The sequence below is a fragment of the Nelusetta ayraudi genome, unplaced genomic scaffold, assembly GCF_046127955.1.
Source record: "Nelusetta ayraudi isolate G7.1 ecotype Tasmania unplaced genomic scaffold, CSIRO-AGI_Nayr_v1 ptg000006l, whole genome shotgun sequence".
NCBI classification, from domain to species: domain Eukaryota; kingdom Metazoa; phylum Chordata; class Actinopteri; order Tetraodontiformes; family Monacanthidae; genus Nelusetta; species Nelusetta ayraudi.
Genome location: NW_027466056.1, coordinates 3,687,894 through 3,715,870, shown reverse-complemented (window position 1 = coordinate 3,715,870; position 27,977 = coordinate 3,687,894). Strand labels below are relative to the sequence as shown.

General features: G+C 46.6%; 3 protein-coding genes across 5 annotated transcripts in view; 1 reads left to right on the top strand and 2 right to left on the bottom strand.

Annotated features, from left to right (window-relative positions):
• Positions 1–27,977, bottom strand: part of LOC142881504 (acyl-CoA-binding protein homolog) — a 76,793-nt gene that overhangs the window by 2,130 nt on the left and 46,686 nt on the right. The gene's annotated exons all lie outside the window — the stretch shown is intronic.
• LOC142881472 (metalloreductase STEAP3-like) lies at positions 248–7,911 on the bottom strand. Of its 3 annotated transcripts, none has more exons than XM_076015773.1 (6): positions 7,796–7,911; positions 6,704–6,966; positions 5,334–5,600; positions 4,034–4,561; positions 2,932–3,093; positions 248–1,910 (listed from the first exon to the last, which is right to left on the bottom strand). In XM_076015773.1, the coding sequence occupies exons 2-6, from the start codon at positions 6,950–6,952 to the stop codon at positions 1,620–1,622; spliced, it is 1,497 nt and encodes a 498-aa protein (XP_075871888.1). In that variant the 5' UTR covers positions 6,953–6,966; positions 7,796–7,911; the 3' UTR covers positions 248–1,619. The 3 variants fall into 3 exon arrangements, with proteins under 3 accessions (XP_075871888.1, XP_075871896.1, XP_075871903.1); XM_076015781.1 differs by lacking the exon at positions 7,796–7,911 and adding an exon at positions 7,405–7,784; XM_076015788.1 differs by lacking the exon at positions 248–1,910 and adding an exon at positions 1,917–2,251.
• On the top strand, positions 13,994–16,935 carry LOC142878998 (complement C1q-like protein 2). The gene is made up of 2 exons (XM_076012394.1): positions 13,994–14,860; positions 15,281–16,935. Exons 1-2 carry the CDS (start codon positions 14,249–14,251, stop codon positions 15,458–15,460), a joined length of 792 nt encoding a protein of 263 aa, XP_075868509.1. The 5' UTR covers positions 13,994–14,248; the 3' UTR covers positions 15,461–16,935.

Genomic DNA, 27,977 nt, shown 5'->3' with positions numbered 1-27,977 from the left:
TAGACTTTTAGGGAGCGGTCTACTTTCTCGTCACTAGATGGCAGCATATGCACGTTTTAGGCTCGGAGGGGTTAATTGCCATCGCCGCTAGATGTCAGCCTAACACCTCTTTTAATTTCCACCTTGTTCTATTATCTAAAGGTAGGCGTGATGGTACTGTCGTTTGAGGGATTAATTAATTAATTAGGTAGCTTATATTTATTCATGTATTTATTTCAGCCTTTTATTTGAACGGATGAAAACCAACAATAATCAAACAATTGTAATATTACTGAAGGCACAACTACAACAAAATGACTCGGCTCCAGAACGTTCATTCACTTTGCAATCTTTTTTGTTTAATTTTAAATTGTTATTATAAACTTCGATTTAATTTGACAGGTAGACAAAAGAATCATCTCTAGACACACAGAACACTAATAAACACAACACTATGAGAGAGTTGGGATTTTAAAAAAAACAAAAACCAGGCAGTGCTATGCTTGGCAGCAAAGGCTGTGTAAAAGCTGATAGAGCACTTGCATTTACATTAGCAGAAACTGAATTCTGTAGCTCTTTGGAGAGGAGGCAAACAAACACTGTTTGAAAGTTAACAAAGGAGGAGTCTGTTCAGATTTGGGGAGGGAACTCAAGGCACCAGAGAGGTGAGAAAGGCAATAGCAGTGAAGAGTTGATTTTTTTTTTTTTTTTTTTACTTCACTCCTTCCCAGCGATTTTCATCATCTTATTTTGTCGTATTTTATCTTGATGCTTTTTTGTTGCATCTTCTGACCTACAGCATAATAAATATATCAAAACAAACTACAAGTCGCAGAAATACCTAGAACAAGTATCACCGGTGTGAAGGAAATGAAAATTCTGCCCGGCGTCAACAGGAAGCCAGTGTCGCTTGTAACTCTTCTTTTCCATTCAGTGAGTCATTTTCCTCCAGTTTGCGCGACTCTTTGGCCATTTTAAGAGGAAGCCTCGATTTTGCTGCATCCCCAAAACTTCAAAAGTCGGCATGAAAATCTGCTGAGACCGTAAGAACATTAAAAAAAAAAAAAAAAAAAAAAATTTTTGGACAGGTCTTGAACATGATAATAGCAATGTCTTCAATGTACATTGTCAAAACGACATATTGACTGATTGTATTGTATAGCATTGCATTATTGAACGCCACCGGAAGTTGATAAAGACATGAGCGGGGAGGGGAAGGGACAGGGCTGCCGAGTGAGCAGGGGGTGGGGGGGATTCAATCACAGACTTGTACAAAAATTCTGCTGGCGCCACTTCAGCAGTTGAAGCAAACAGACTTTGGCAGGTTCATTACAAGTGCAACGTGGGGCTGCTTGCATAAATGAAGCCAGGAGCTTCAAGAGGTTGCGCTGTGGAGCCTTTTCAGGCATCATCAGCTCGTAAATTAAGATAAAATAATAAATTAACGTAGAGAATACCTACTCATTACCAGCGATAGTGCAACGCTTTAAACTAGTGACCTACCAGCAATCTAAGCATTCACGACTCAACACTCCCAGATGAGCCGTTCATACCTACCGACAGTGTGTAACTCAACATGACTGTACCACCCAACGAGGTTCGCTTTAACACACTTCCCTCCCAGGGAACTCAAGTCCGTCTCACACTTGGCTGACTTCCTCCAGCCCATTTTGGCGGCGGCCGTCCTCGGCCGGGGTGAAGCGGACGTGGCGCCCCGCCTCCCAGCCGCGGCGGATCCGGCCGAGGCGGCGGGTGACGCAGGGCGCCAGGAGGGCGGCGCGTCCCAGCAGCACCGCCATGGGCAGCACCAGCACCAGCGTGAAGGTGGGAGGCAGGAAGAGGCGGTACTGGGCCGGGTCGAAGGCTCGGTCCCAGCCGAAGAGCAGCGTGTGGAGGGTGGCCATGGTCAGGGCGCAGTACCCCAGGCTGGACTGCGGGAGGCAGGTGGGAGAAGGTTGAGAAGCGACACTCTGGATCCGATGATCAGATCTGGGGCCGTCAGATCACCACAGGGCGCCGAGTACTCCAGAGCCAGAGGAAATACTCTGACCCAGCTGGGCCGACCCGGGAGAACCTCGCCAAGTCACGTTGTAGCGACGGCAACAGGCGCCGCTAATTACAGGCAGCAGCTCAAGGTCAACTGTGCGCGATGCCATGGAGGGAGAGCGGTGGCAACGTGTCTGAATGCAGAGTGGCCTCCAATAACCTAAAATGCTTTTTTTTTTCTTTTAATTTGTTCCTGAAGCTGCAGTAGCCAAATCCGTCGACCCTCCTGAATAATAACAGACCATTTTCGTGACTTCTGTTTCAATACATCCTCATTTAGAAGAAGGGGGGGGGGGGGGAGAACTCTTGTCACTTTTTAGCAGATATCATTATATGTCACTTTTGTTTCATTGCTATGAAAAGGGAAAACTTCCTATCAGTAAGTATTTTATTTTATTTGAATTTGATGAAGCCAAAACAATTAAGACGTAATAGTTAAATTGATTGGAAAGAACATTTTTTTAAATCAGCAGCCTCTAAGGATGCTGTATAACTGGGGGGGGTGGGAAAGGCTCCGATGAAATATACACATTAAAACACTGCTCATGATAATTAGATGCAAACAGCCATGACATCAATCTAACAGCCAATCAGGATACTGGGTTCCGAGTTCCAGTGAACAGTGGAGAGCAAGTGTGTGACTTTCCGCCTGATGGTTGGGTCACAGCTTTGAGGCTAAATGTGAGGCGTCTCCAAGAACGATCATGTGACCACGCAGGAGACGGCGCGTCTTGTCTGCTCGTCAGCGCGATGACACCCCGGGGGGGCCGCAGCGCCAGGCCGGCCGTCAAATCTGAGCCCGCCACTCGCCTTTCATTCTCGTCATCCACTCGTCTGGGACGAGCGCAAACGTCGAGCGGCACGCGGCCACGTGTCTGCATGTTGTGTCTGCGTATGTGCGTGTACCTGTATGAAGCTGAACTCCCTCCAGTTGACGGCGTTGGCCACCGAGGGCAGCGAGGTCACGGCCAGCAGAGAGAGCAGCCCGAGGGCCATGATGCCCACCGAGAGGTAGAGCTCCATCCTCCACACCTCGCCCTCGGAATAGGACTCGGCCGCGCCGGACGCCTGCGCAGCACACAGCAAAAACCATTACATCCATTGCAATTCAAGCTTTTTTTTATTTAACAGACACATACGTTCAAACGTTTGGGATCCCTGACTCCTTTCTGCATTGTCCATCCATCATAACCAGCTTTATGTGAAAATAAAAATGATCTGCATGCTGTGCGATCATTATGAGAGCAAGAGGATCAGTCAGGATCGGAGCATTTTAGTGTTGAATACAAAACCATGACTAATTAAAAGAGGCTAAAATATAAACCATGGTGTTGGTTTGTTTACTCTCAGATGGTTTAGCACACACAACCAAGGGTGATTATAACACAAAGCTTTGTTTTAGAAATACTCTATATACTTTTTTTAAAAGAAAAAGCGTTCAACTTCTCCAACTATGGCTGCATCTTGTACACTTCACATTCAATTAGACATTCAAGACAGCAACGGTCAAAGCCATCCCACATGTGTTCAGCACACCCTGACTGATTTTCCTGCACTAGTCATGTCTTTACAGCTTTTCCAGTAGTTTATTTCATCAAACTGGTTTCAATGGAGCTCAATGCACAAATGAGTCAGTGACCCCAAACTTTTGGACGGTCGCGTAGACACAGACAGACAGACAGACAGACAGACAGACAGGTTCAGATTGAGCATTTTGAGTGATCAGGAAACATTCTGCCATTGTGACATCAGAGTCAAAGCTTTACAAAGTTTTGAGTCTTATAAATACTGTGTGTTCACACAGACACAGACACACACCTACTGTATATGTATATTGAGAATGTGTTCACTTTGCTGCTGCTCAACAGCAAATATATATATAACACATATATATCAACAAATAATATATATATATATATGTATATATATATATATATATATATATATATTTACACACACACACCTCTGGGATATATATATATCCCAGAGGTGTAAAATCTCCACCAACCTGTTTCAGCGCCATGGCGAGCAGCTTGTTGTGGGCCGACTTCCTCATGGGCAGCACCAGGCTGTAGACGGCGTGCAGGGCGGCGCACAGGAAGCTGCAGAGGCCCAGCTGCTTGCGGCGCTGCAGCCAGCGGTCCAGCCAGCCGGGGAAGCGGCGGTACTTGGTGCCCCGGCACAGCTGCAGGGCGGCGGCGCACAGGCCGGGCAGGTAGACCAGCGACAGCAGGACCAGGGCGGCCGAGGGCAGGGTGACGTTCACCGTCTCTATGGGCATCTTGTGGAAGACGTTCTTCCCGTGCTTCACGTAGGGCTGCAGGACGTCGCGGGCAAAGTTGTACGCGTAGAAGAAGGCGAAGAGCAGCAGCGTGCAGAGCAGCGGGGCGCGCCAGCAGGGGAAGAGGTGCAGGGGGAGGTTCTCCACGTCCAGGGCGGAGGACAGCAGGCCCACGTCCACGGGGACGAAGCCCAGGCGGCGGCACAGCTGCGCCACAGAGCTCTTGGCCTGAAGGCTGTCGCCGCACAGGAAAATCTGGAGGACACGGCCACAAAAACACACCCGAGCACGTCTGCTGAAAAAACTCAACTCCCATCAGCAGAAACATTTTGTGCACCTTTTATCAAACTGTTATTGAGTCTTTTAACCTTTTTTTTTATCTACTGCACCTTCTGTTTTTACTGTAGTTTACTTTTAGCCTATTGTGTATTTCACCTCTTAATGTGTTTGTATTGTCTTTCCTGTTGTCAGAAACACTTTGTATACCTTTTATTGAGTCTTTTAAAAAGGTCCAGTGTGTAGAATTTGTTCTGATTAACTATTCTTATATTGGTAAAAGCTTCATATACTGCACATCAATATATTAATAAAAATGTATACTTGCAGTACAATGAAAGTAATTTGCTTTTCCTACCATAGAACGAATTTTATACATATATAAGAACATACACTAATATGCAATAAGGGTCTCGCTCCTACTGCCATCTTGCACCGCCATATTTCTAAGGAAGCCCCGGTGTGGACAATCCAGCAGTTTTGTATTTAGGGTGAACACTGGCGAGTTCGCAAATAAACCAACAAAGAAGAAGGTGGACAAAGCATCCAGGTTTGTGTGCACAGGCCACCGTAGCTCACTGGCAAACTCAGGAGAGGGAGGGAAAGAGCGCTGCAATCTAAAATGTAACCAAGGGTTAGGGTTAGGGACCTGCTATGGACAGGTCTGACTGGAAAGTTAATTGCCCTCAATCTGAAAAGAAATAAATAAATGAAGACCAGCGATGGTTGATGACTATGTCTGCAGTCGCACCTGCCTGCTGCCGTCCCGCGGCCCCGTCTGCAGCGTCCAGGCCGACACGGTGTTGAAGGCCTTGACCACGCAGCTCTCGGGGAACATGTCAGCCAGCAGCTCGGCGTTGGACGGCCCGTCGCGGCTGAGCCGCAGGCCGTTGCTCACGTCCACCAGCGTCTTGCGGGCGAGCGCCGCCTTGAGCGGCGCCAGCGTGGAGTGGTGCTCGGGGTAGACGGCCACGAAGACCAGGTCGGCCTGGCTGACCACCTCCATCTGAGACATCACCTGGAGCAAAGTCAACCATTTAAGAATTGTCGCGCTGTGCAAGGTTTTAACGCAATGTTCCGAGCTCTCATTGGCTGTCCTCTAGTGATAAGAAATGAGTGCCACGCCTCAATTTCCCAGCGTGTACACTTCAGAATGTTCAGGTCACGAGACCTATTTGTGCATTGAACACCATTATAACCAGATTCATGAAATAATAATCTTGAATGCTCTGCCATTATTACGAGTGAACAAAAAAAAAAACAAGCTTCACAAGTATGGGGACATTTTAGTGTTTAACAAAAAAACATTTCCAGTGTTTCATTCAAAGTGACAGAGAAGTTAAGTGTGAACTCAATAACAGTCGACTGTTTTAAAGAGCCAAAAAATATAAAAGTGTGATGCTTTGTTTATGCTGTTATGGTTTAAAGTGTCATTGTAATATGAAGCTTTGTTTCAGAAATGTTTTTAAGCTATTTTAAATTATTCAATTTCTGTAATGATGGCCACATATTACACACTTGATATTCATTCTGTAAAATTACATTCAATTCGACATTCAGGACAGCAACTCTCAAAGCCATCCCATAGGCGTTCAGCACATCTTTACTGATATTCAGGCACTCGGAATGTTCTTGGAGCATTTCAATGGATTATTTCATGAAGCTGGTTATAATACAGTTCAATGCAGTTCAATGCAGAAGTGAGTCATTGACCCCAAACTTTCAAACGGTAGATGAAATGTCTTATTTCCTCCAACTAATGCGGATTCCAGTTTGTAGCTGACAGCGACAAGAAAAAATATATTTATTTTTTTTTGGCTGTCTGTGAAACAGCTTTATGCTGGCCCCGCCTCCAACCCCTCCCACCACCACCGGCTCCCAAAGTCTTTGGCAACAATTATCTGTCAGGCTTCTCCACAGGGTAACAACAACAACCATTAGAGCCCGTCGGAGTAAATGCATAATTATCACTGTGGGTGAAATGGAAACACCAATTACACGGCCCGGGTTTAAACTCATGTCATGTGTCACTGTGTGTGTGTGTGTGTGTGTGTGTGTGTGTGTGTGTGTGTGTGTGTGTGTGTGTGTGTGTGTGTGTGTATGTGTGTGTGTGTGTCATACCTCCACCTCTTCGGGGAACAGAGCCACGAAGCGCTTGGGGGTTCGACTCCCCACCACCACCTGGTAGCCAGCAGCCAACAGCCTCTGCGCGAGCGAGCGGGAGAAGTCGCCCGTGCCAAGGATGCCGACGAGCGGGTCAGTGGGGTCGGACAGCGAGGCCTCCAGGCGCCTGGAGCCGCCTCCTCGTCCTTCTCCTCCTGCTGCTCCTCCATCATCTCGGATTAGGGGCCTCGACATGTCGTCAGGCATGGTGACTTGAGATGCTGAAAGAAGAAGAAGAAGAAGAAGAAGAAGAAGAAGAAGAAGAAGAAGAAGAAGAAGGAGGAATGCTGAATGACTTTCTGCTGATGATAATATACATTTCTTGAACCGGCTGCTCTGAGGGATGCTGAGGTTTGTCTCTCTCTGCCTTTAAGAGCGCTTGCATCTCCACTGGCATGTCCTACATCTGCATCCCTGCACTGTCAGACCAATGAGCGGCCACCCCATAATAATAAGGATGGGAGCAGAGCAGCTACTCGTCCACACGTCTTTGCCAGGAAGACGTAACTATCATAAAACAAACAGGCGAACGACAACGCATGATGCATATTAAACAGACGAGTGAGCCAACCACTCATCACGAGGCCGCCGCGACGCTGCTGCTGTTGTTGTTGTGCTCACTGGGCCGTAAAAGTCAAGAACATTAGCGGTTAAGCTACCCAAAGAATCCCGAGCTGCCTGGTACTGTTGGAAACGTCCGCATTTCCAGCTTCACAGCGACGGGCCCAAGTTGCCGTAACAGCGGCCACAGTTCCGGACTGGTATTTCTGGTTACGTTCCGTGAGCTCAAAGAGACGGGGGGAAACGCAGGCGTAACACTTTCAATTTCCACCGAAAACAAAGTTAACGTTCGCTTCGAAGAGTCGCTGCCTCCTCGTCCTTGGCTGAACTCGAGGGACCTCTGAGTTGCTCTTAGTTTGCTCCACGCGACCCACACCGCGCCAGCCAGCCGTAAAGAGCGAATGACGGAACGGCAGCCGATATGTCACACATCCATTTTCATAGTCAAACGGAGCCTTTTCTGAACTTTAAGCATTTCAAAAGACTCACCGTGCGCGCTGCCCAGCGTCGCCGTCCCCGCAGCGTGCGCCTCTTCCTGATAAGTGACGTAGCGTCCCGAAGCCCCGCCCAACTCTCCACCACGTGTGAGCGTCAGATAAAAATGAAGCCAACGGGCTCAACAGAGGCAGTTGACAAAAAGCCTCTTCAAGCGAGTCCTTCTGATAAACGTGTGTGTGTGTGTGTGTGTGTGTGTGTGTGTGTGTGTGTGTGTGTGTGTGTGTGTGTGTGTGTGTGTTAAGATTAAGAAGCTTTATTGTCATTTGTACTGAATACAATGAAATTCCGTTTGGCAACATCTCTCAAGTAGCAGCATACACGTCAGGTAAAAGGAGACTAGTATACGTGTGTATACATACATATACATACGCACACACACATAACAAGTTCAGGTAACGCACTTTTGGGGCAAGAGACATTCTGACATTGTGACAATACAGTCTAAACGCTAACAAGTCTTAACTTTTGCTGTTGCATACTATATATGTGTGTGTGTGTGTATACATCCACATATACACGTATACATGTATATATACTGTATATATACATACATGTATAGTATGTTATATATGTATATGAATACTCACACTGAACATATACACTGTGTATGTATTTTAATAATCTATTCAGTGTGCTGTCACTCAACACCTCTGGGACTAGTATGTATGTTTGAAAAGCAACAAAAAAAAAAACATGCCACAAAAAGGCCTGCCTGCAGGCTACAAACTGCCAACACGGCTTCATCACGGCTGCCCTTGCCACTTGCAAAAAGGTTGAGTCCCTGCGGCGTCGCAGCACTGCATCAGTGTCACGCCACGGCGCTTCGTGCTGTCCCCCCCTCCACCCCACCACCCCACCCTGCCGCTCCCATATGGCCCCAGCGTTTCGGCCACGGCCGCTCCGGGGTCACAAGACCCTGACACGCAAAACTCATTTGGAGATTGTCCACTAGCAGGGATTTCTTGAGTTTCTTTCTTAAACCCATCAGTTGCACTTAGTCACGTCGATCCCCGATTCCAACAGGGGGCAGAGCTCAGCTGGAGAACCCAACATACAGGGGAGGGTTTGATTTGATTTGATTTATTGATTTATTTCGAACATGAAAGAAAATGAGAAAATAAATGGGATACAAAAACCAAAACATACGAGAGAAACTAAAAATAAAAAAATAAAAAAATAGGATAAGTAAACAAACAACAGGGTCTCTCCGAAATATAGAACAAAACCCCGGGGGACAAGTATCGTCTTTGGACGCGTCTCCGTTGGAAAATTAAATGGTGGACAAGGCAGATCTAATGGAGAGCAAGTGTGACAGTGAGACGTGGACGCAGTCACAAGCGGTTAGCCTGAGTGGGACGGGTGCGGCCGACCTCCGATAATACACCGTCAGGACCTCACTGTCAGAACACTAAATGGAGGAAGACGTTGGTTTTCTGTGTCAAGGTGTCGTCGGTTTGGCCCCGGCGATTAAGGCCACGCGCTCCGACAGGATGCTGATGCTGCAACGCCACGTCAAGGTGCCGCCTGCAGCTCGGGAGCTTCTCGCCGCGTGTTTAGTTTGAGATTGCTATTAAAATGCTTTTCCTTTTTTTTGCTACAGACCACCTGTTATGAAAAGGTAAACCCGGTGAATCGAGGCCAAATTACAGCCCAGGGGACAACATGTGGCACAATAAACTTTTTCATCCGGCCCGCCGATCTTGAAATTATATGAATTAACCTTATCAATGTTATGGCGTTTTCTGCCAAAGTGATAATGTTGATATCTTGAAGAAGAACATACCTCTAAATTACTTTTAAACAGCAGTGACTGTTAGTACTAGGAGAAAAAAAAAAGCTGCATTTCATTCGTTTCGTTTTCAGTGTTTAAAGAGTCGCTTAAAGAAAGAGGACTTCAAAGAAAACGAAAATTTTGTTGCAACGCTTCTGTTCATTTTCAACTGACATTAAAGCACATGTTTTCGACATATCCCATTGACATATTTTTTCTCCAATGAGAAACACAAAACACTCCATTCATCTGCTCCAGCTCCGGCCCCTCTGTCAAACTTTAGAACCCACTGTGGCCCCACCAGTGAAAAGTATGCCCACCCCTGATCTGGGCGGATGAGGGCGTCGTCGTCTCCAAAAAGATAACCAAAAAGCTTCCACTTGAATTGTACCTGGCTGGTCAGAGCCACAATGAGATTTAACTGTGACAAAAAGGATAACACAACCGCTCACTTTGGTTGACAGACTCACGTGACTCAAAAACCCTCCGAATCCTTTTGGCGGGTGGCTCGTTTCATCTCGAGTCAGAAAAAAAGAATCCCATTTCCCAACACTAGAATAGAGTTTTAATAAGAAGGCTCTTTGTATTTTAAGAACAAAAAATAAATGTATCGCCACCCAGTGGTTAAGCACACTGCCGTGCCTCATCCTGCATCAATTTCAAGGCCTCCTGTAGGGATGGAGAGTAACAATTTGGTCTTTCAAAAAAACAACAGCTTCTCATTAGCAACATGCTCAGAATGCTCTGATTTGTGTAGTTTAACAATGTGTTGAAGATTGCATTGTGCGGCTCACGCATGCCAAAAAAACCAAAAAACCCCCCCGCTGTGTCAGTGAGTCACTCATGTTTCCCACGTTGCCCCCCCACCCCACCCCCTTCCGCCGTCCCCCGTCCATTAGGGTAAACACAACAAAGCGCTTTCATGTGGATCATGTTTTTGGGCGCGCTGATTTGTCGCTCTCACCGCCGTGCGAGTGACACAGCAGTCTACTGAAATGGCAACGCCCCGGGGGCTTGGGGTGGGGTGGGGGAGGGGGGCATCGCATCCTACCGCAGCTGCAGCGCAATAATGTGGACATTTTGCCGTGCGTGGCTCACCCTCGCCTCCATACACAGTTCACTGTACTAATCCCGTGGAGCAGACTCAGGGAACTGAACAACCTCTGATTGCCCTTGTGTAGACTCATTATTTCTGCGCGGGCTCCCCCAGATTTCAACTCTGAACCGCTGCCGACCTCCGACAGTCTTGAACGTGCACCGAATTGGAATGACAAGACTCCTGAACGAATCATTGGGAACTTGAGAGTCGTTTTACCGGGTCACTGTTGTGCGACCGCTTGGACTGACTGAGTGACTCAAATGACTCAAATGTTAACCCGATTCTCGTTTGTGAGTGACTCGTTCAAATTTGAGTCTATATTGTTTCCACTTTCCACCAGCATCTTTTCAGCTGTGATGAACGATGAGTACAACCGCTGCAAGCTTCACTGTAAGAAGCCCCAGAAGTTGAGGAAGGGAGGCAGGAAGTGAAAGGCAGCCTAGCTAGCGCTAAGGAGATTCGCGTAGATTTTGTGGCAACAGCAGTCAAACTGCAATTAGATGGTATTTCTTGCGGAAATAGAAAAATAGAGAACAGCATGCTGTCGCCTTCATTGCACTGGCTCATTTTTGTTGGATAAAATGTCATTGGTTTGTCACGTTGAAGTAGATAATCCATCAACTTTGGCTTCCCCAGTATCAGTGCTTTCTAAAGGTCCTTACACACTGGGCAACAGGCCAAGCTATGCAAATAAGCGATGCGAAAATGCTAATTTTTCCTGTGCTCACGTGGCGCGAGGCGAATATGCGTGTAAAATTCGCGAAGCAAATAAAGTCCGGCCTTCTTTCTTTTTGCCGAAGGAGAAACAATGGAGTCGACTACATCCTCAAGTGATGACGTCCTGGTGATGGTTTAATTAAAAAAGAAAAAGAAAAGAAGTCTTTGGCTACACCCAATATTGTTCTTGAGAGAGGAGATGGGTGAGTTCAACACGACGATCCAGGTGCTCAAATCTTTGACGGACATTTGAATTTGAAGGACCACTCCGTCAACTGGCTCCACGTTTGGAGAGACTAGGGCTGATGCAACCAGGAACGTTTTGATGTGACGTCATCAACATGCTAACATAATTTTGATTGGTCAGAGGTGTTCTAGCTGTTCGCCTTTTAACCTCCGCAAAATTCGACTGCTGGTGAGGAAGGCTGCATTGACTTCAAGAGTCTTTTTTAAAAAGGCAAATTATTTGCCTCGCAAATTCGCTCCCAGTGTAAGGACCATAAGAGCTGGTTAAAAATTGTGGTAGTTGAAACACCTGTTTGGCTTTCTTTCCCGGGGCTCTTTATCAATTACAGGCGTGACACACATATTCAGACTTAGGGAAAGGTAGTTCCCGGTGAGAGCGCTGCACGAACGCAGAGCAACGGTTGGGGAATAGCCAATGTGCGCCCGACGAAAAAAAAGATCTGCAGCAATGTCGGCCCACGACTTCCGTCTCACCTTCAAATATCAACAGCTCAGTGGGAGCCGTGTTGAGGGGGGTTAAAGCTAAGCCGGCTACAAGTTGAAAATTGCCGGGTGGGGGTGGAGGGGGTATGTGTGGGGGGTGGTGGAGCGCGGGGGCGGTGGTCTTGCAGTGTGGCCACTGGGCTCCAGCTAAGCCCCGTCTGCAGCATCTGAAGATTTCTCCACATCGCCCTGAGCTCTAAAGCCTTGTTGTGGATGTGTGGCCTGTGCTCCAATTCCAGGTGCTTAGCTCCCGGTGCGCAAGTCTTCTCGTTTTTCTCCTCCTCAACTCCTTCAGGGAAATTTTGAGGGGGTCGAGGACTTGAATCAATACATCCGTTTCTCCCAATCTCCTTATTTAGTGCCTTAAAAAGGTTCCGGCAGCTTAAAAACAACCAACATCTAATTCAACAGATAGGCGACACCAGACAGAAAACACGCACACACAAAAAGGCTAAAAGACAAGAAAAATCTGTATGCAATAGAGTGATGATTGCCAGCGCACAGCGAGAATGTCTAGCAGGAGAATTAAGATGCGAGGGCCTGCCCCTCCCGGAACAAGACGTCAAACGTCCCCGCAGCGCCCAAACTTAGAGCTGCAGGTGTTGAAAAGAGTCCACGCCATGCATATATTAGCCGCTGTAACCTCGGGTGGCTGCTCTCTTCCCTCCCTGTGTGTGTGTGTGTGTGTGTGTGTGTGTGTGTGTGTGTGTGTGTGTGTGTGTGTGTGTGTGTGTGTGTGTGTGTGAAGTGACCAATACATTTCGTCATCCGAGTTCACCAGGCTGCCCTCAGCCATTGGTTTCGACTTTGAAAAGACCCCCGCCGCCGCTGTCCTCATGGCCCAAATCATTTGGATCATGTGTTTATCCGCCGAAGTCGAGGATCCACATTGATTTCACAGAGAAATGATTTATTTTTAATAGGTGTGACACATCACACCTATTAAAAATAAATCATTTCGTGTGAGGTATGTAAGGTCCACAATGAGATGTTTGGCAATAAATGGGATTTTAACGCTAAATGAAAACAACGTCTTTGTGACTTGAACCCCTGGTCTTGGAAATGGAGACTGAGGTTAATGATTTTTGATGGAGGACTGAACGATTAAATCGTTATTTATTTATTTATAGTGTATACACAAAGCAGGATAAATATGCATGTGCAAAAATGGGCAAAGATTCATCCCGGTGATGCTGTTGCTGAACCACATTGAATATTTGATGTCATTTTTGATTTTTAGAATAGGATGATACGCAGATTTCAACTTTACGCACAAGCTGCTCCGTCGGTCAAGTTCAACAAACTGAAACCACCCACTTCCTGCGATGTATTCAAAAATTAAAGCCCTGCCGACAACAGGTTGCTGAGAAAGACGCTGCATTGTGCGTAATGTTTTATGAAGTCGTCTCATTCATGCTCAATTTATTCACATTGCGGGATTGCACTTTGAATACTAAGTCGTGGGAAATGTTTTCTGTAAGAAATTTCATTTTGACAACAGGGACCCAAATAAGAGACATTCACCAAGCGAGGAAAAGAAAAAAAAAAAGATATACATTGAACTTTATATGTGTGCGAAGTCCCATCCAGCCACACATTTTCTATCAAAACTTTTTAGTTAGACCTTAAATATATCCTGATATCTTCCTTATATATTCTTTGAAATATGAAAACACTTCATGACCCTTTAATTGCAATTACATTTACTATGTTCTTATGTATTTAAGAATTTTTTTTTTTTTTTTTTGCATAGTAATTTTAAAGCTGCATATGCCCCGCTCTATTTTGAAGGTCTCTGCCGCAGCTTCCGGGTATCATTCGACATAGGTTTTTTTTTTCTTTTTTTTTTTTTTCCTTTTTTTCTTTTTTTGACGTCTGGCCACAGCTGCCCGCGCGCGCACACACATCCAACCATCCAGCCACGGGCTCTCGCGCGCTCGCAGCCAGGGCGCCCGGAGGCTGATCAGGAGGGTCTCAGCCGAGAGATGCGCGCTTGACTGACTTCCCCCCCATCATCCTACCGCCCGCCCCCGTCCTGCAGAGCAGCTCCACGGATCTCCCGCCGCCCCCTGAACCCCGGACCGTGCGCAGGAAGCGGCCGGTGGTGCTCCTGATCTCCGCCGCCGCGATGGTTCTGCTGGCTCTGGCCGTCGCCGTCCCGCTCCTGCTGCTGCGCAACTCGGGCACCTCCGCGCACTACTACGAGATGATGGGCACCTGCCGGATGGTGTGCGACCCCTACACCGTCAAGCCGGGCGGCGCGCCCGCCATGGAGGTGATCCAGAACGTCAAGGGTGGCGCGGCGGCGCCACCGCTGCCGCCCATGGCGCAGGGCACCCGCGGGGAGCCCGGGCGACCGGGCAAGCAGGGCGCACGGGGCCCCCCGGGGGAGCCGGGACCCCCCGGTCCCAGGGGCCCGCCGGGGGAACGCGGCAGTGGCGGGAAATTCTCCTCGCACGCCGCGAGCGGTGTCGCGGGGCGCGCGGAGGGCGACACCGAGGGCACGAACTTCACCGGTCACGGGTACCGGATCGCCTTCTACGTCGGCCTCAAGAACCCGCACGAGGGCTACGAGGTGCTCAAGTTCGACGACGTCATCACAAACTTGGGGAACCACTACGACGCGAGCACTGGCAAGTTCACCTGCCAGGTGTCCGGGATCTACTTCTTCACATACCACGTGCTGATGCGCGGCGGGGACGGCACGAGTATGTGGGCGGACCTGTGCAAGAACGGACAGGTGAGCTCGCGCTTGAAGCGCGGTAATGAACCCCACACTACATTCAAAACTGCGCATCCTTACGCACGCAGAGTTTCACGTGTCCTCCTGAGGCCCCCCCACCCTCAACAGCTGCTCTTTGTTAAAATTATTTATGACGATTATTTATGCTTAATGACCCCTACCCTAACCTCCTGTGATGTTTGCGCGAGTCGTGCGTAAATGCAGAAAGGATCTATTTCAGCCGCATGAATCAGTGCTTCGCAGCAGAGCGACCTGAACGAGCCCTGAGGGTTGTTCTCCACTTACATTGTTATTCCTGATCATTTACGCAGATTATTAAAGGGGCTGATTCATCCCTAAGAGATAAATGACTAGGGTCCCCCCCACCCCCCGTCCCCTTTAAACTCAGTTTTTTTGGTCTGTCTTCTCATAAACAAGGTGCGGGCCAGCGCCATCGCCCAGGACGCCGACCAGAACTACGACTACGCCAGCAACAGCGCCGTGCTGCACTTGGACTCTGGCGACGAGATTTACGTCAAGCTGGACGGTGGGAAGGCTCACGGGGGCAACAACAACAAGTACAGCACCTTCTCCGGCTTCATCCTGTACCCAGACTAAAGGTGCCTCCTCCGCGTGGACAGTGCTCACAGCTACGAACTGCGACCATTAATTAACACACACACACACACACACACAAAAACGAGAGAGGAAAAAAAAAACATGTGGTCCAGTCACAGACTGTAAACAAAAGATGGACAAAGTCTCCGAGACTCAAAAATTTAAACTAATACAGAATCGCTCAAAACTCGCAATATGCGATTTGGCCAGCAAAGGGTCGACAAATCTGATTGCAAAGTGACTCAAAGTTAAATGCCTTCAATGTAGAACATGATATTATACTTTAATACTAAAACATTTTGAAGTCTGAATTTTGTAGACTGAGGAGGCCTCATGTCTATTTCAGTCCAATTTTGCATCTGACAGTTTTGATTGGCAGGTTTGCAGCCTGTCAGTCAGAGCAGATGGTTTTAACGTCAGCGCACCTGTCTGACCTTTAGATGATGTTGACTGGGCAGTGACACTGTGCACCTCGGAGAAGGAGAAGGAGAAGGTGCCGGTGACTCCGTCCATCTTTATTTTCAGTCTTTGGTTCAGATGAGAACCCCCCACCACCACCACCCAAACCAACCCTCAACCCCTCCCACCCCTCTGTTTTTGAAGATGCTGTCGGTGCCACTACGCTCGGGCGTACTTGCAAACGTGAGTCATGTTTACCCATTAAAGGTGTCTAATTTTACTTGCAGCGCTGCGCCGACACGGCATCGGAAAACCACACGGCTCCCCAGAGTGGTGTGGACGTACAGATGTGAAAGAGGCCGGTCTTAGGCAGCTATAGTGCTAAATAAATAAATAAATAAATAAAAAATATTACATTTGCAAGTTGGCATACTGAAAATTTACGTAGTACATTTTTTTTTCAATTATTGCGTACAGGTTGAATCATTTCATTTCAAGGATGGGTTTCCTTCAGTTGGGTCCGAAATTGTTCGGTAGTACCTCAAATACCGCCTTGTTCATTCGAAAGAGCAACCACATGGGGGAAAATTGGATTCAGACATTTTAAAGTTAACTAACGAGCTGACGCAACTGGCAATTAGCTCCTTTCTCAATCAAACAATTCATTCAGTCTAATTATTTACGACCTGAGAAACAATGCGCTTGAGGTAAGACTGAACCGCTAACATGACGGCCGGCTGGTTAGCATGCTAACAGGTCCTGCTTAGTGCAAACTGCCACAATGTCATCGAGATGGCTCAACCAAATGTATTTTTCAGAAAATGCTGAGGCCCGACTTTTCTAAACTGGGCGGCCGGATGTTAAGGAGCTTATTCCTTCTTTGTTTTTGTGCCCAAAAAAAACAAGCATGACCATTCGAATTCAAAGCTAAGTGGTAGCAAACAGAAAATAGACGCAGGCGCTGTGACGGTAACAATCGTTTTAAATGGAGTCTGTGAAAAGAGATGGAGGTTTAAAAAGCATCAGATTTGGGAAAAGTGCAGAAAAATTCGAGAGAATTCAACAATGTGTGTTTTGAGTTGTACTCTGTGTACTCGTGCAAAATCGCTAAAAAAAAATGGATGTCTTTGCATCAACTTGGAAACTGTTCTGTTTTGTTCTCACACGGCAATAAATATGATTTGAGAAAACAATCACTTTGTTGAAAATCTGTGATTGCGATTAACCGAAACCTTCATTTAACTCCCGCATCTCAGCAGTGACAGATTTGTTTTGTGACCGTTCTCTCATGCAGAAGTGTGAACGCGTCGTCTTTATCCTTTTCCCCGCCCGCGCATGTAAAAGCTGCTGGCTGCCAGCTTTGCTTCTCCTTTTCCTTTTAACTTTTAATTAACTTGTACTCAGATTTGCAAAAAAGATTTATCAGACTCAAATATTGCCGTAAGCCCTCATTAATATGATGGCTGTTTTGCCAGTGTTTGTTTTTTTTTTTGATGCCGGCCCCTTAGGAGCATGCACGCGCGCACACACTAAACAGCTGTTTATACACAGCTCCTGTCAATTTAAATGGAAATCATGCAAACAAATATTAGCATATTTGCGTGGCGGGGAAGGATGTGGAAAAAAAGAGAAAGAGAGAAGCCTCCTCCGTGACGGTGTCCGTTTAGCCTCCTGTCCACTGCAATTCAAATCAACCGTCCACGGACGGGACTGGTGTTTTCTGGATCATTGTCAACCTCGCAGCCATGCAGCTGGGTCACTGAAAACTCCAGAACTGAAAGAGAATGAAATTGAACTGACTGCAGGGGGGGCCGGGGGGGGCAGATTTTTCAGGCTCAGAATTTGGAAAAGTGAGAACAAAACTGCTGCGGCTCAACGGTTTTCAAAGGCTTTATTTTTTTTCCCCCCAGGGGTCAGGTGGTTCGTTGGACCGCTTGAACTGTAAGAACTGTGCTGAAAAACTAAAAATATTCAATGGGAGAATGCCGCGAATCAATTTTTCAATCCATCTTTTAAAAGCAGACAGACTGGTGCGTTCAGCCAAGAGAGGAGCCCTGAGAGAGGCTGTGAAGGGCTGATGATGGGCAAAACTGGTGCTGTCTTTTAAAAATCTTTTACGTATTTTAACAATTGTTAAGAGGGGCAGGAGGGGAAAAAAAAACAGAAATCCCTTTGAACCGCCAGCTCCACGGCGGCCTTGCGCCAGCTCTCAACTGAGACATCAGCAGCAGTATGTGTGTCAGCGGCAGACACACACACAGACACACACAGACACACAAAATAGCATGCTAGACGATCAGACCCCCCCCCCACACACACACACACACACACACACACCTTCCACTCCTTACCCGAAGGCCTGGGTGACAATGAGGGATCTTTGAGTGACAGACGGTTTGGGAGAAATTCTCCGATGGATGAGATAAGTGGGTCGAGACCTTACAGGCACGCATGCACGCACACAAACACACACACACACACACTCAGACACATTGAAATTCAGTTTGACAAGCGGCTCAAGCTACGAAGACGTAATGTACAAAGACGCTGAAGTTGAACGTTTAACCAACTATTAGCGCAATGGGTCTGATCGCCGACTCCGAGATACTCAGGCCAGGGCAGCCAATCGCAAGGCTGAGTTCAAAACGCTCCCAGATTGGAAATGTCAGCCTGGCAAGGGTGAAATCTCTCTATATATATACATGTATAAAGAAAAACAAGGCTCTTGTGGAGAGGGCGGCGAACTCTCAGCGCTGCCACCCGACAAAAGGCTCCGGCGGGATGAGACGAGGAGGGAAGTCGACGTGAAGAATGCGGGCATTAAAGATGCATCTGCGGAGCGGATCTTCATCTGAGCGCTTGATCGTTGACGTTTTAGGGGCTGGGTTTTTTTTTTTTGTCACGATTGATCAAGGTAGATGAGGGAGAGCGCGAGAGGGGTGGGGCTGGGGGGTGAGGGGGTGGGGTGGGCGGGGGGGTAGTTCTTAGGAACCAACCAACCAATCAACGGAGTCCTCGCAGTGGTGAGGAAAAACAGAGAGACCACCACTGCATAGTTTGCTCTGAAATTGACACTTCAGTCATTCACTACTCAATGTTGAAGGATTGAAACAAGCTCACCAAGAATGGAGTCAATGTTCTGGGGGTTTTGGTTCACGCGTACGACAAACTGTAGATTTGTAAAAATCGAGAATCGAGCTCAAAGAAAAACCTGATGCAAAACAAGCACACCGTTAAAAAAAAAAAAACGACTTCTCAGATCTTGCACGGCAACCAAAGGTTCCCTCATCCAAATTTGAAACGCTACAGTTCGGACAGTCCACTCGGTTGTTTACCCCCCCCCCTCCCTCCTTCTCCTCCCCCCCTCCTCCCCTGAAGGTGGAGCCGGACGACGGGGAAACAAAAAGCTGGAATTACCGACTTCCGTCTCATTACTGCGATTCAGCGGCTGGAAAACGATGAGAGTCGGAAACGCTGACTCACTGCATTCTGTCGGTGTGTTGTGTGTTTGTTTTTTTTTCCTTCGGCCAGGCAGGGAAAAGGGAAAACTGGAAAAACAAGGGGGAACGGGGCCCTTTGAGGCACAGTTTGGCTAGTAATGCACATTATTCATTCGCCAAGTATATTATTTATATATTTATATACAGACATATTCAGTAAGAGTCAGATTTTATTTTAATTTTTATGTTATTTTTATTTCTATTTTCATTTTAAAACGTACTTTTATCACTCTTCATGCTACTGTTTAGCTCTTTGCATGCCTTTTATTACACTAGATCCCTTGTCAAGCTGCTGGAAACGTGAATTTTATCTTGAGATCAATAAAGTATCTTTCTAATCTATCCATCTATCCATCTATCCATCTATCCATCTAATGCAGCGTTGCGGCTACTTTTAGCCAGTGTGATATTTTGAAAGACGGTTCATCGGACTGCACAACGTCTTCAGGCTCGGATCTGTTGTGATTTCAGGCTTGAAATCCCTGCGACTCCTCGAAGCATCGAGCTTCAAACTCGGCCTTTACACACTCGGGTGGTGTAAATTGCCCCTCACTTCACTTCTTTAGAGTTTACGCTGTGGGGGTGGAGATCAGTTATACACAAAACACGCGTGCACACACTGCCCCTCCACTGCTGTCGCCTTCCCTCCCTCCCTCCCTCCTCCCGGCCCTCTCTGGGCTTTCACCGCTAATGAACGACCTCGTTCTGAGTCGGCCGTGTCAAGTCGGCGGCTCCAGAGCCTTTTTTTAAAAAAAACACGTCCAACAGCCAATTACGCTGAATCCCAAAAGCGCTCTTTCTGTTTATCAAGCGGCCGAGGATTTAAATTTAAAGGAGGGTTTAACTTGAAACAACGCTAGATTAGGTTTGTTACAATTGTCCTTTTTGGGGAATTGATGAGTCTATGACGTGATTGACGCTTCAGCCAAAAATTGCTTGGCTGTAATTGAGACGTTCCTCAGCTCAAAAATGTCAGTCAGAGAACAGAATGAAATGCTTGAGGATACATGGGCACATTGACTAGAAATAAACAAATAAGCAAAATGTCCCTGAATGATTTATCAGTTATTACTTTAAATATTACTCTGACCATTCTATATTTTTTTAGCAATTCACAACTGAGGGACAAAATTGATGGTGAGCTTGCAGTACCTTCACAGCTAAGCTAGAGGGCAGTGGCACAAACCCGAGCTCAGGGGTTGGCAACCTTTACCACTCAAAGAGCCATTTGGACCCGTTTTCCCACAGTAAAGAACACACTGGGAGCCATAAAAACCCTTTTTGACATTTAAAATGGAATGACACTGCATAGAAACAATTATTTTTCTTTCTTTATGCTGTGTATAAACCAGGGGTCGGCGACCTTCACTATCAAAAGAGCCATCTTGCCCCATCTGACATCAAATAACATGAACCTGGAACAGGGGGGGCTTCTACTGCCTCTTTAAGAGGGTGACACAGACCTGAGGCTGTGGAGGTTGTGGAGAGTTCGGGGAGAAAGACAATGCGCATGTTATTTGACAGCAATAAAAATAAAGTATTGCGTTGAAAATTGTACGTCCTGTGATTGATGTTTGCACCGACGCTACAATATCTGATGATCTCGGTCGCAAAATGCGGCAGACTTAATAGAGCACAATGTGCGCTTCTGATTCAACGGGTGCTGCATTTCTGGGTATTTTTCTCCAGGTCTTCTTCTTCTGCCTTCAGGGAGTAAAACCACAGCACTACATAAGCGTAAGTAGTTTCCAGCGTTGCCGTGTGCATGCAGATATTTTTGGCGACAGTTTCAAGTACCGGTAATCTCTCTCTTTTTTTTTTTTCTTAAATGCTTTTCTTAAGACGCTCGGTTTCAAAGAAATGTCCTCTACTTGTAAACGGGGCAACAAAAATGGCTAAAATGTATTTCCATGTTATTAGGTTGTTGTTGTTGGTGTTGTTTTTTCAATGCTAAAGGGAGCCACTGCAGATGCGCAGATTGCCAATGCCTGCCATAGCTCCATGTGGTTTAAATAGCTACCTAGCTTAGCTTGCTTTGTCAGAGCATGCAAATATTTGCGTGCTCACCTGTAGAGCAGGGGTGGGCAACTATTTTTTGCAAGGGGTCACATGACAAACCTGAATCGTGTCAGAGGGCCATGGAAGTTTTTGTCGACGGAGGGAGAAGGGGATCGCGAGTTGCGGAAGTATCTCCGCAACTCTCTCTCTCTCTCCATGCGATTGACCCAAACTACCTTCGCGATCGACCGGTTGATTGCGTATATTTTATGATTGGCCTCACGCGGGCCGGGACAGGGACACACAGTGGGCCGGATGTGGCCTGCGGGCCGTACTTTGCCCAGGTCTGCTATAGGGCAAAGCATTGCAAGTGTTACCATGTGTGCTAGCGTAGCCTCGTACTCTTTTTATGAGACTTCCTGTAATTAGCTGCATGTCCATTACAGTTTTTCCCAAAATAAAAGCGATATTTCTAAAATTTCGACACAGTACAATGCGTTTCCATTGAATGGTGCGAAGGACAAGATTTTTCGAGAATTACATTTGCTTTTGTTTGTTAATGTTTGTTTGCTGTCAAGAATGGTTGTTACATTTTTCTCTTTGATTACTTGCAAAAAAAAACATTCCTTCTCCTCTGGCCAAACACCAACGCGCCATTTCCACTTGAAGTGAATAGGTCATGTGACCACCTACGTCACGTCCGGTGATGTGTAAATGTGAAAAAGGTGTTTCCGTTACACTTTTGCAATATACCTCTATATCGATATGTCTGGAAAAACCACCTCATGAGAGTGTCAATGTGATAATTGAAGCGATACTTGAGAGGCTTTCCGAAGTTTAGACATTTCTATTACCAGTTCTTTACTGTAATATTTAGGTGTTGCGCAATTACGCGATGGAAACGTGGCTAATGTTTCAGCAACAAAGTGGGCGAGGGTCAGGATTTTGACCCTCGGTCCATCTCCAGGATGGCGGTTGTGTTGTGTTGCAACAGACACATAAAGAAAAAAAAACTTTTTCTCCTGCAAAGACGATCACAAACCACCCTGTGTGTATGTATTGATGCCATGAATAGGTGGTGCGTGGCGTTTTATCATCTTTTTTCTTTTTTTGAAGGCGTGCCCGCCCCGGTGGGTGTGATGCACGCCATTGTGCGCGTGTTCCTATCAGTCGCGCCGCCTGGGGCCCCTCTAACCTTTCCCCGCCGACTCTCGGAGGATCGTCCCTCTCGTCTGGCGTCCTCGGTCTGTCACTGTCGCCAGCCGGAGGGGGAGATGAAAGATAGAGTCCTCGCCGGCTTCCCTACAATGGAAAGCCGCCTGCTCCGTTTGACTTATTTCTTTAACCTTTTCTTCCCCCCCCTTTTTTATTCGAAACAGACATATTGCATGAGAGAGTATTTTAAAAACCCTCCTCGGAGACGGAGCGATGAATTAATGATGTCCCGTCATCGTTAGATTTAAAGGCAGACAGGTGACAGCTTCTTCTTCTTCTTCTTCTTTTTTCTTTTTCTTTTCCCTGCTTTGGGTAATTCGGGGAAACTGTTGTAAGTAATGCGCAAAAATAGCTGTGTTTCCATTACCCCTGGAATTACACAGAACCTAAACATCACAATAAAAAACTGGTAATGGAAACGCCTAAGCTTTGAAAAAACCTTGCTAAATATTGCTGAGAGGTTTTTACACTCTCGTGAGGTGGTTTTTCAGACATATTGATATAGAGGTATATGGCAAAAGGGTCACGGAAACACTTTTTTCACATTTACACATCAGCCGACGTGATGTACGGGGGTCACCTGACCAGTTCACTTCAAGTGAAAATGGCGAGTTATGTTTTGGATGGAGCAGGAGACGGAATTTTTTTTTTTTACAAGTAATCAAGGAGAAATATAACAAGCATTCTTGACAGCAAACAAACGTAAAAAAAAAAAACAAAAACAGAAGCAACCGTAACTCTCGTCAAATCTCGCCTCACGACATTTCACAAGAATTACGGCTTATGCGCTTCACACCGTTCAATGGAAACGCCTGCAAATCGCAATTGTGCTTTCTTGAAATTTTTTAGAAACATTGCTTTTATTTTGTGGAGAACTGTGATGGAAACGCAGCTACTGACTATTCAAACCCCCCATCATTCTGAGCATTTACCCAGACTTTCTGGGTAAATGCTCAGAAAAATAATCTACATCCAGCAGTTGAAAACTTTTGTGAGGCAACTTGCAGCTTGGAGCTAAAATACTAATATCAGCATGCTAATGACTTGCACAGGCAGGCAGTCCCCGCACTCATCTCAGTGTTAGCAGGGTAACCTGCGCTAATCTGCATACAAAACAGAGCTGGGAGGCATCCTGAGGTGTCTACAGTCAACTAGATTACGAGCTCTTGTCGTCCTTCTGAACCAAGTCTTCAGTTTAGAGAACCTGATTGGTAAGAATCTTAAAACTAGCTCACAACTTGAATTGTAGCTAGAGTAAACATTGAGGATTTAAAGAGGTTATGTTAATGGTTGTTTTTTTTTGGCTAATGAGCATCAAAAACAAGAAGTGTCGTGATTTTGAAGGGACTAGGGAACAACCCTGCTACATTCACCTCCCTGCAAACCTGCATTCTGCCATTTAGCCAGCAGGGATTGCAAAAACACTAAAAATGATTGGCTGTCAAAATGGCAAGGAGCCCTAAAGTCACACCTTTACAAAACATTTGTCTGAGTCATTCATTCATTCATTCATCCATTCATCTTCTATACCCGCTTATTCCTATTCAGGGTCACGGGGGTCTGCTGGAGCCTCTCCCAGCTGTCTTAGGGCGAAGGCAGGGTGACACCCTGGACAAGTCGCCAGTTCATGGCAGGGGCCACATAGACACAGACAACCATTCACACTCACATAGACACCTATGGACAATTTTGAGTGTTCAATTGACCTCACATGCATGTTTTATTTTGGAGTGTGTGAGGAAGCCGGAGAACCCGGAGAGAACCCACGCAGACACAGGGAGAACATGCAAACTCCACACAGCAAGGTCCCAGGCCCGGGCCCCGGAATCGAACCCACGACCTTCTTGCTGTGAGGTGGTAGTGCTAACCACTGCGCCACCGTGTCACCCTTTGTCTGAGTCACTAATTAAAAAAAAAAATCAACAATTGTGTCCAATTTAGCGTGAAAATGGTCTCAAAGTTGTAGGGCAAGGCATTACCAACCTCCGGTACCGCCCCACACACCCAAATATGGAATCTTCCAGTTTCAAAAACGAATCAAGAGGGCGCTCTTATCTGGGGAGAAAAAAAAACTGCAGGTATCAGCAGAATTTACCTCCATGGAGTTCCAACACCCGGCCATCTGGACCTAGCACCTAGTACTTAGCACAAGCTGAAGGGGTACCACCTTGCAGCGTGAACCCATCCATCCTGTCACTCACCAGGTGGAGATCCATCTTTAGAATCCCTTTTTTTTCGGAGCAAACTTCTCAGCGAGGGCTAATAAGACCGAGGGGCTAATCTGTCGCCCCGATCTGATTAGGACTCTCCAGAGAGTCCCAGCTTAATTATTTATCCCCATTAATATCCCCCTTCAATAATGAATGACAGGCGTGTGCGAGGAGGCCAAAGATCAGCCACTCCTCTACCTACCGTCTCCCTCCTGACTAATGGATGAGCGAGAGGAGCCCTTCATGTATTATTACTGCGCGGGGCCTGGGTCTTAGAGAGATTGAGTGAGAGAGAGAGAGAGAGAGAGAGAGAGAGAGAGAGAGAGAGAGCGGGAATTTAGCGGATGGTAATGGCTGAGTTTAGTATGCGACGGCGCCCTCTGTAACATTGCTGGCATTTAAAATCTATTTGAAGGGCAGAGAGTGGCAGGATTTGGGATGAGAATATTTCTTTTTTGGGTGGGAGTGGGGGCGAGGGGGCGGGGGGGCGGGGCGTGGAGGGGTGCTGTCTCTCATTAACATGTGTCACGCATCGGCAGCAACTTGGGCTCAGAAATTGACATCTGTGTCGCGAAAGCCTCGTGAAATGTCAAGCACTGGAAGACTGCGAGAGGGCGCCAGGCACTCAGCTCATGGCCCAGTTTCATAGCCAACAGGTTTTCCAGCCGCTCGGCTTGGAGATGCAGAATAATATGAGGCAAAATCATAGTAATAGTAATAATAATGAAACGAAACTTCTTGCATGGTGTCTTGAGATGCCTCCTGAGTCCTGAGGGAGAACTGTTAACACATGATTTTTTTTTTGTGTGTGTGTGTCCAGAACTCCCTTGCGACTTGACTTACTGGAATTGACTCGGTGGCCGTCTGTCTTTTTCGCTGGCTGGCTTAAGCTGACATCTAGTGGATGTTTTCGATATTGCAAACGATAATATTATATTATTTAGAATAATGTAGAATGTAAATCGCTAAATATTTAAAAATTCTAATAATCTTAATCTGAAAGGCTTTAGAACACACACACACACACACACACACACACACACACATACACATGCATATATGCACATATTTTTTCAAGAAATAATTTGCTGATGTGCAGCTTGTTTATGCATATTAATGAGATGCATGGGATTGTGTCTCTTTCAGTTACGTTTATTATTTGAAATTTCACAGATGGTTGAACCGGCTTTTTTTTTTTGTAAACGTACACACAAACGGGCCTAAATTAGGGTGTGAAACTATGTAAATTCCGAAATAATAATACTCATGATTGAAAAATACACAAAAGCCAAATTTAAAAATGCACTAAGTCACTTGCATTTTATAACCACTAGATGGTGGTAGAGCTCTAAGGTTTAACATTATGGCTTTGACATACAGATGCGGACACGCACTCTACTCTCTGTTTAAAAGGAAGTTCGGAGAGAAATACACAATATTTCTGTAACAAAATACGATGGATCTGATTCGATCTGAACTCCCTTATGAACACAATTTAGGAGCCAAAATCCACTTTTACAAACAAGATGAACTGACCCGCAAAGGCAGTTCCATCCTTCTCACGCCAGGTGGCAGAAAAACCTGCAACGACTTTTCTCCTTCGTCCTTTACACGCACGTTGTTTGCGGCTTCTTCGCCCTCAGGCTAATGGAACTTGGCATCATCTTTGCACCGCAGCTCTAATTAAGGAACCGCAACAAACGACTGGCGGTGGAAGTGTGTGAATTGATGATTTTTAAGTCGGTCGTTTTCACAGCTCTCAGGGTGTCTTTTTGTTGGGAGGTGGGCAGTGACAAGAGATGGTAACGCGGATTTGTTGGCATATGTACGTTGTGATTGTGCATTTGAAATACATATTGAATAAATGTGGCTCATGCAGCATTTGCCCCGCTGAAATCTTTAAACTTTAAACAAAAAAAGACATCCAAACCTTATTTGGACACACAAAACGCGAGGCAGCCTTTATAATACTGAAAGGCCAGAAAACGTGAACAAACCTCGTCAGGTTTTTCCAATCACAGGCTCCCAATTTGGACTCGCAGAGGCAGACAAGCAGGAACCGGAGTCGGAGGTGGTCACAGGGTGATAAATCAGGCCTGTAAGGACCGACTTGGTTGGCGAAGATAATTCCACCCCTTTTGTTGTTTTCAAGGGGGCGATGCATGGGCCTGCATATTGTTTTTTCTTTCTTGCCCTGTCTTTCCACAATCCACACACACACACACACACACACACACACACACACACACACACACACACACACACACACAGAGAGAGGAAGGAAATGATCAAAGTCGAGCTGCCCTGCAGCCACGGGACATGATTTGCTGTTTTATGTTCCGGGATTATTGCAAAATTCCTTTCTTTTTTTTGCAGACTGCACACACACACACACACACACACACACACACACACACACACACACACACACACACACATTGTGCAAAAGCTGAGCGTTGTGTACAGGAGGAAGAGGAGGAAGAAGAGAGGGCAGGAGGAGGAGGAGGCACCTCCACTGGCCCCCTCATATACAGGCTACTCAATAAAAAAAAAAAAAAAAAAGGCGCCGCCGCCGCCGCGCTCCGCCAGTGCATTTATCATCCTATTACGGCGACAAATCCGGCTCCCAATACGTGAAAGGCGAAATGAATCACCGGCGTTAAGCCGTCAATAAAGTCATTTCTGCAAATGGTGTCTCCGAGGGCCCTGCCGCTATTATTCAACGAGCTTTATCAGCACCTTGGAAAATTACGCGGCTTGTAGCGGCGCGGGGGCCCTTCGCTGCCTCGCCGTGATTAAGGGCCCTGCCAGGTCCCGGTGACAGCGCTCTTGACTCGGGACCCTTTGCGCCTTTGCGCAGTGATGAACGCCGGGGCTGATCGGGCAGAATGAAGACTAATTAAAAGCTATAAATTACCCTCTTTCTTTCCCCCTCTCTCTCTCTTCGCGACGGCCAGATAAGCGGGGCTGAGTGCTCATTTACGCACAATGGGGCGCTGCGGCTAAACAGCATATTGATACTGTCCTAATTGGAATTTAATTAAGTAGCCACGGCGTGCCCCCCCGCCCCCGCCCCCCCTCCTCCCCAACCACCACACACACACACACACACACACACACACACACACACACACACACACCGGCCTGCGGGATAAAGATTTCACCGCTGCTGCGGCGTTTAACATCAGCACATTA

What these genes read in the sequence shown, in the direction of transcription:
- LOC142881472 (XM_076015773.1), bottom strand. Translation starts at nt 6,952, where the DNA reads ATGCCTGACGACATGTCGAGGCCCCTAATCCGAGATGATGGAGGAGCA. An exon ending in CGCGGGACGGCAGCAGGCAG is followed by an intron (nt 4,562 to 5,333) that starts GTGCGACTGCAG and finishes CGTGTCCTCCAG; the next exon opens with ATTTTCCTGTGCGGCGACAG. An exon ending in GGGAGTTCAGCTTCATACAG is followed by an intron (nt 1,911 to 2,931) that starts GTACACGCACAT and finishes TGCCTCCCGCAG; the next exon opens with TCCAGCCTGGGGTACTGCGC.
- LOC142878998 (XM_076012394.1), top strand. Translation starts at nt 14,249, where the DNA reads ATGGTTCTGCTGGCTCTGGCCGTCGCCGTCCCGCTCCTGCTGCTGCGC. An exon ending in ACCTGTGCAAGAACGGACAG is followed by an intron (nt 14,861 to 15,280) that starts GTGAGCTCGCGC and finishes CTCATAAACAAG; the next exon opens with GTGCGGGCCAGCGCCATCGC.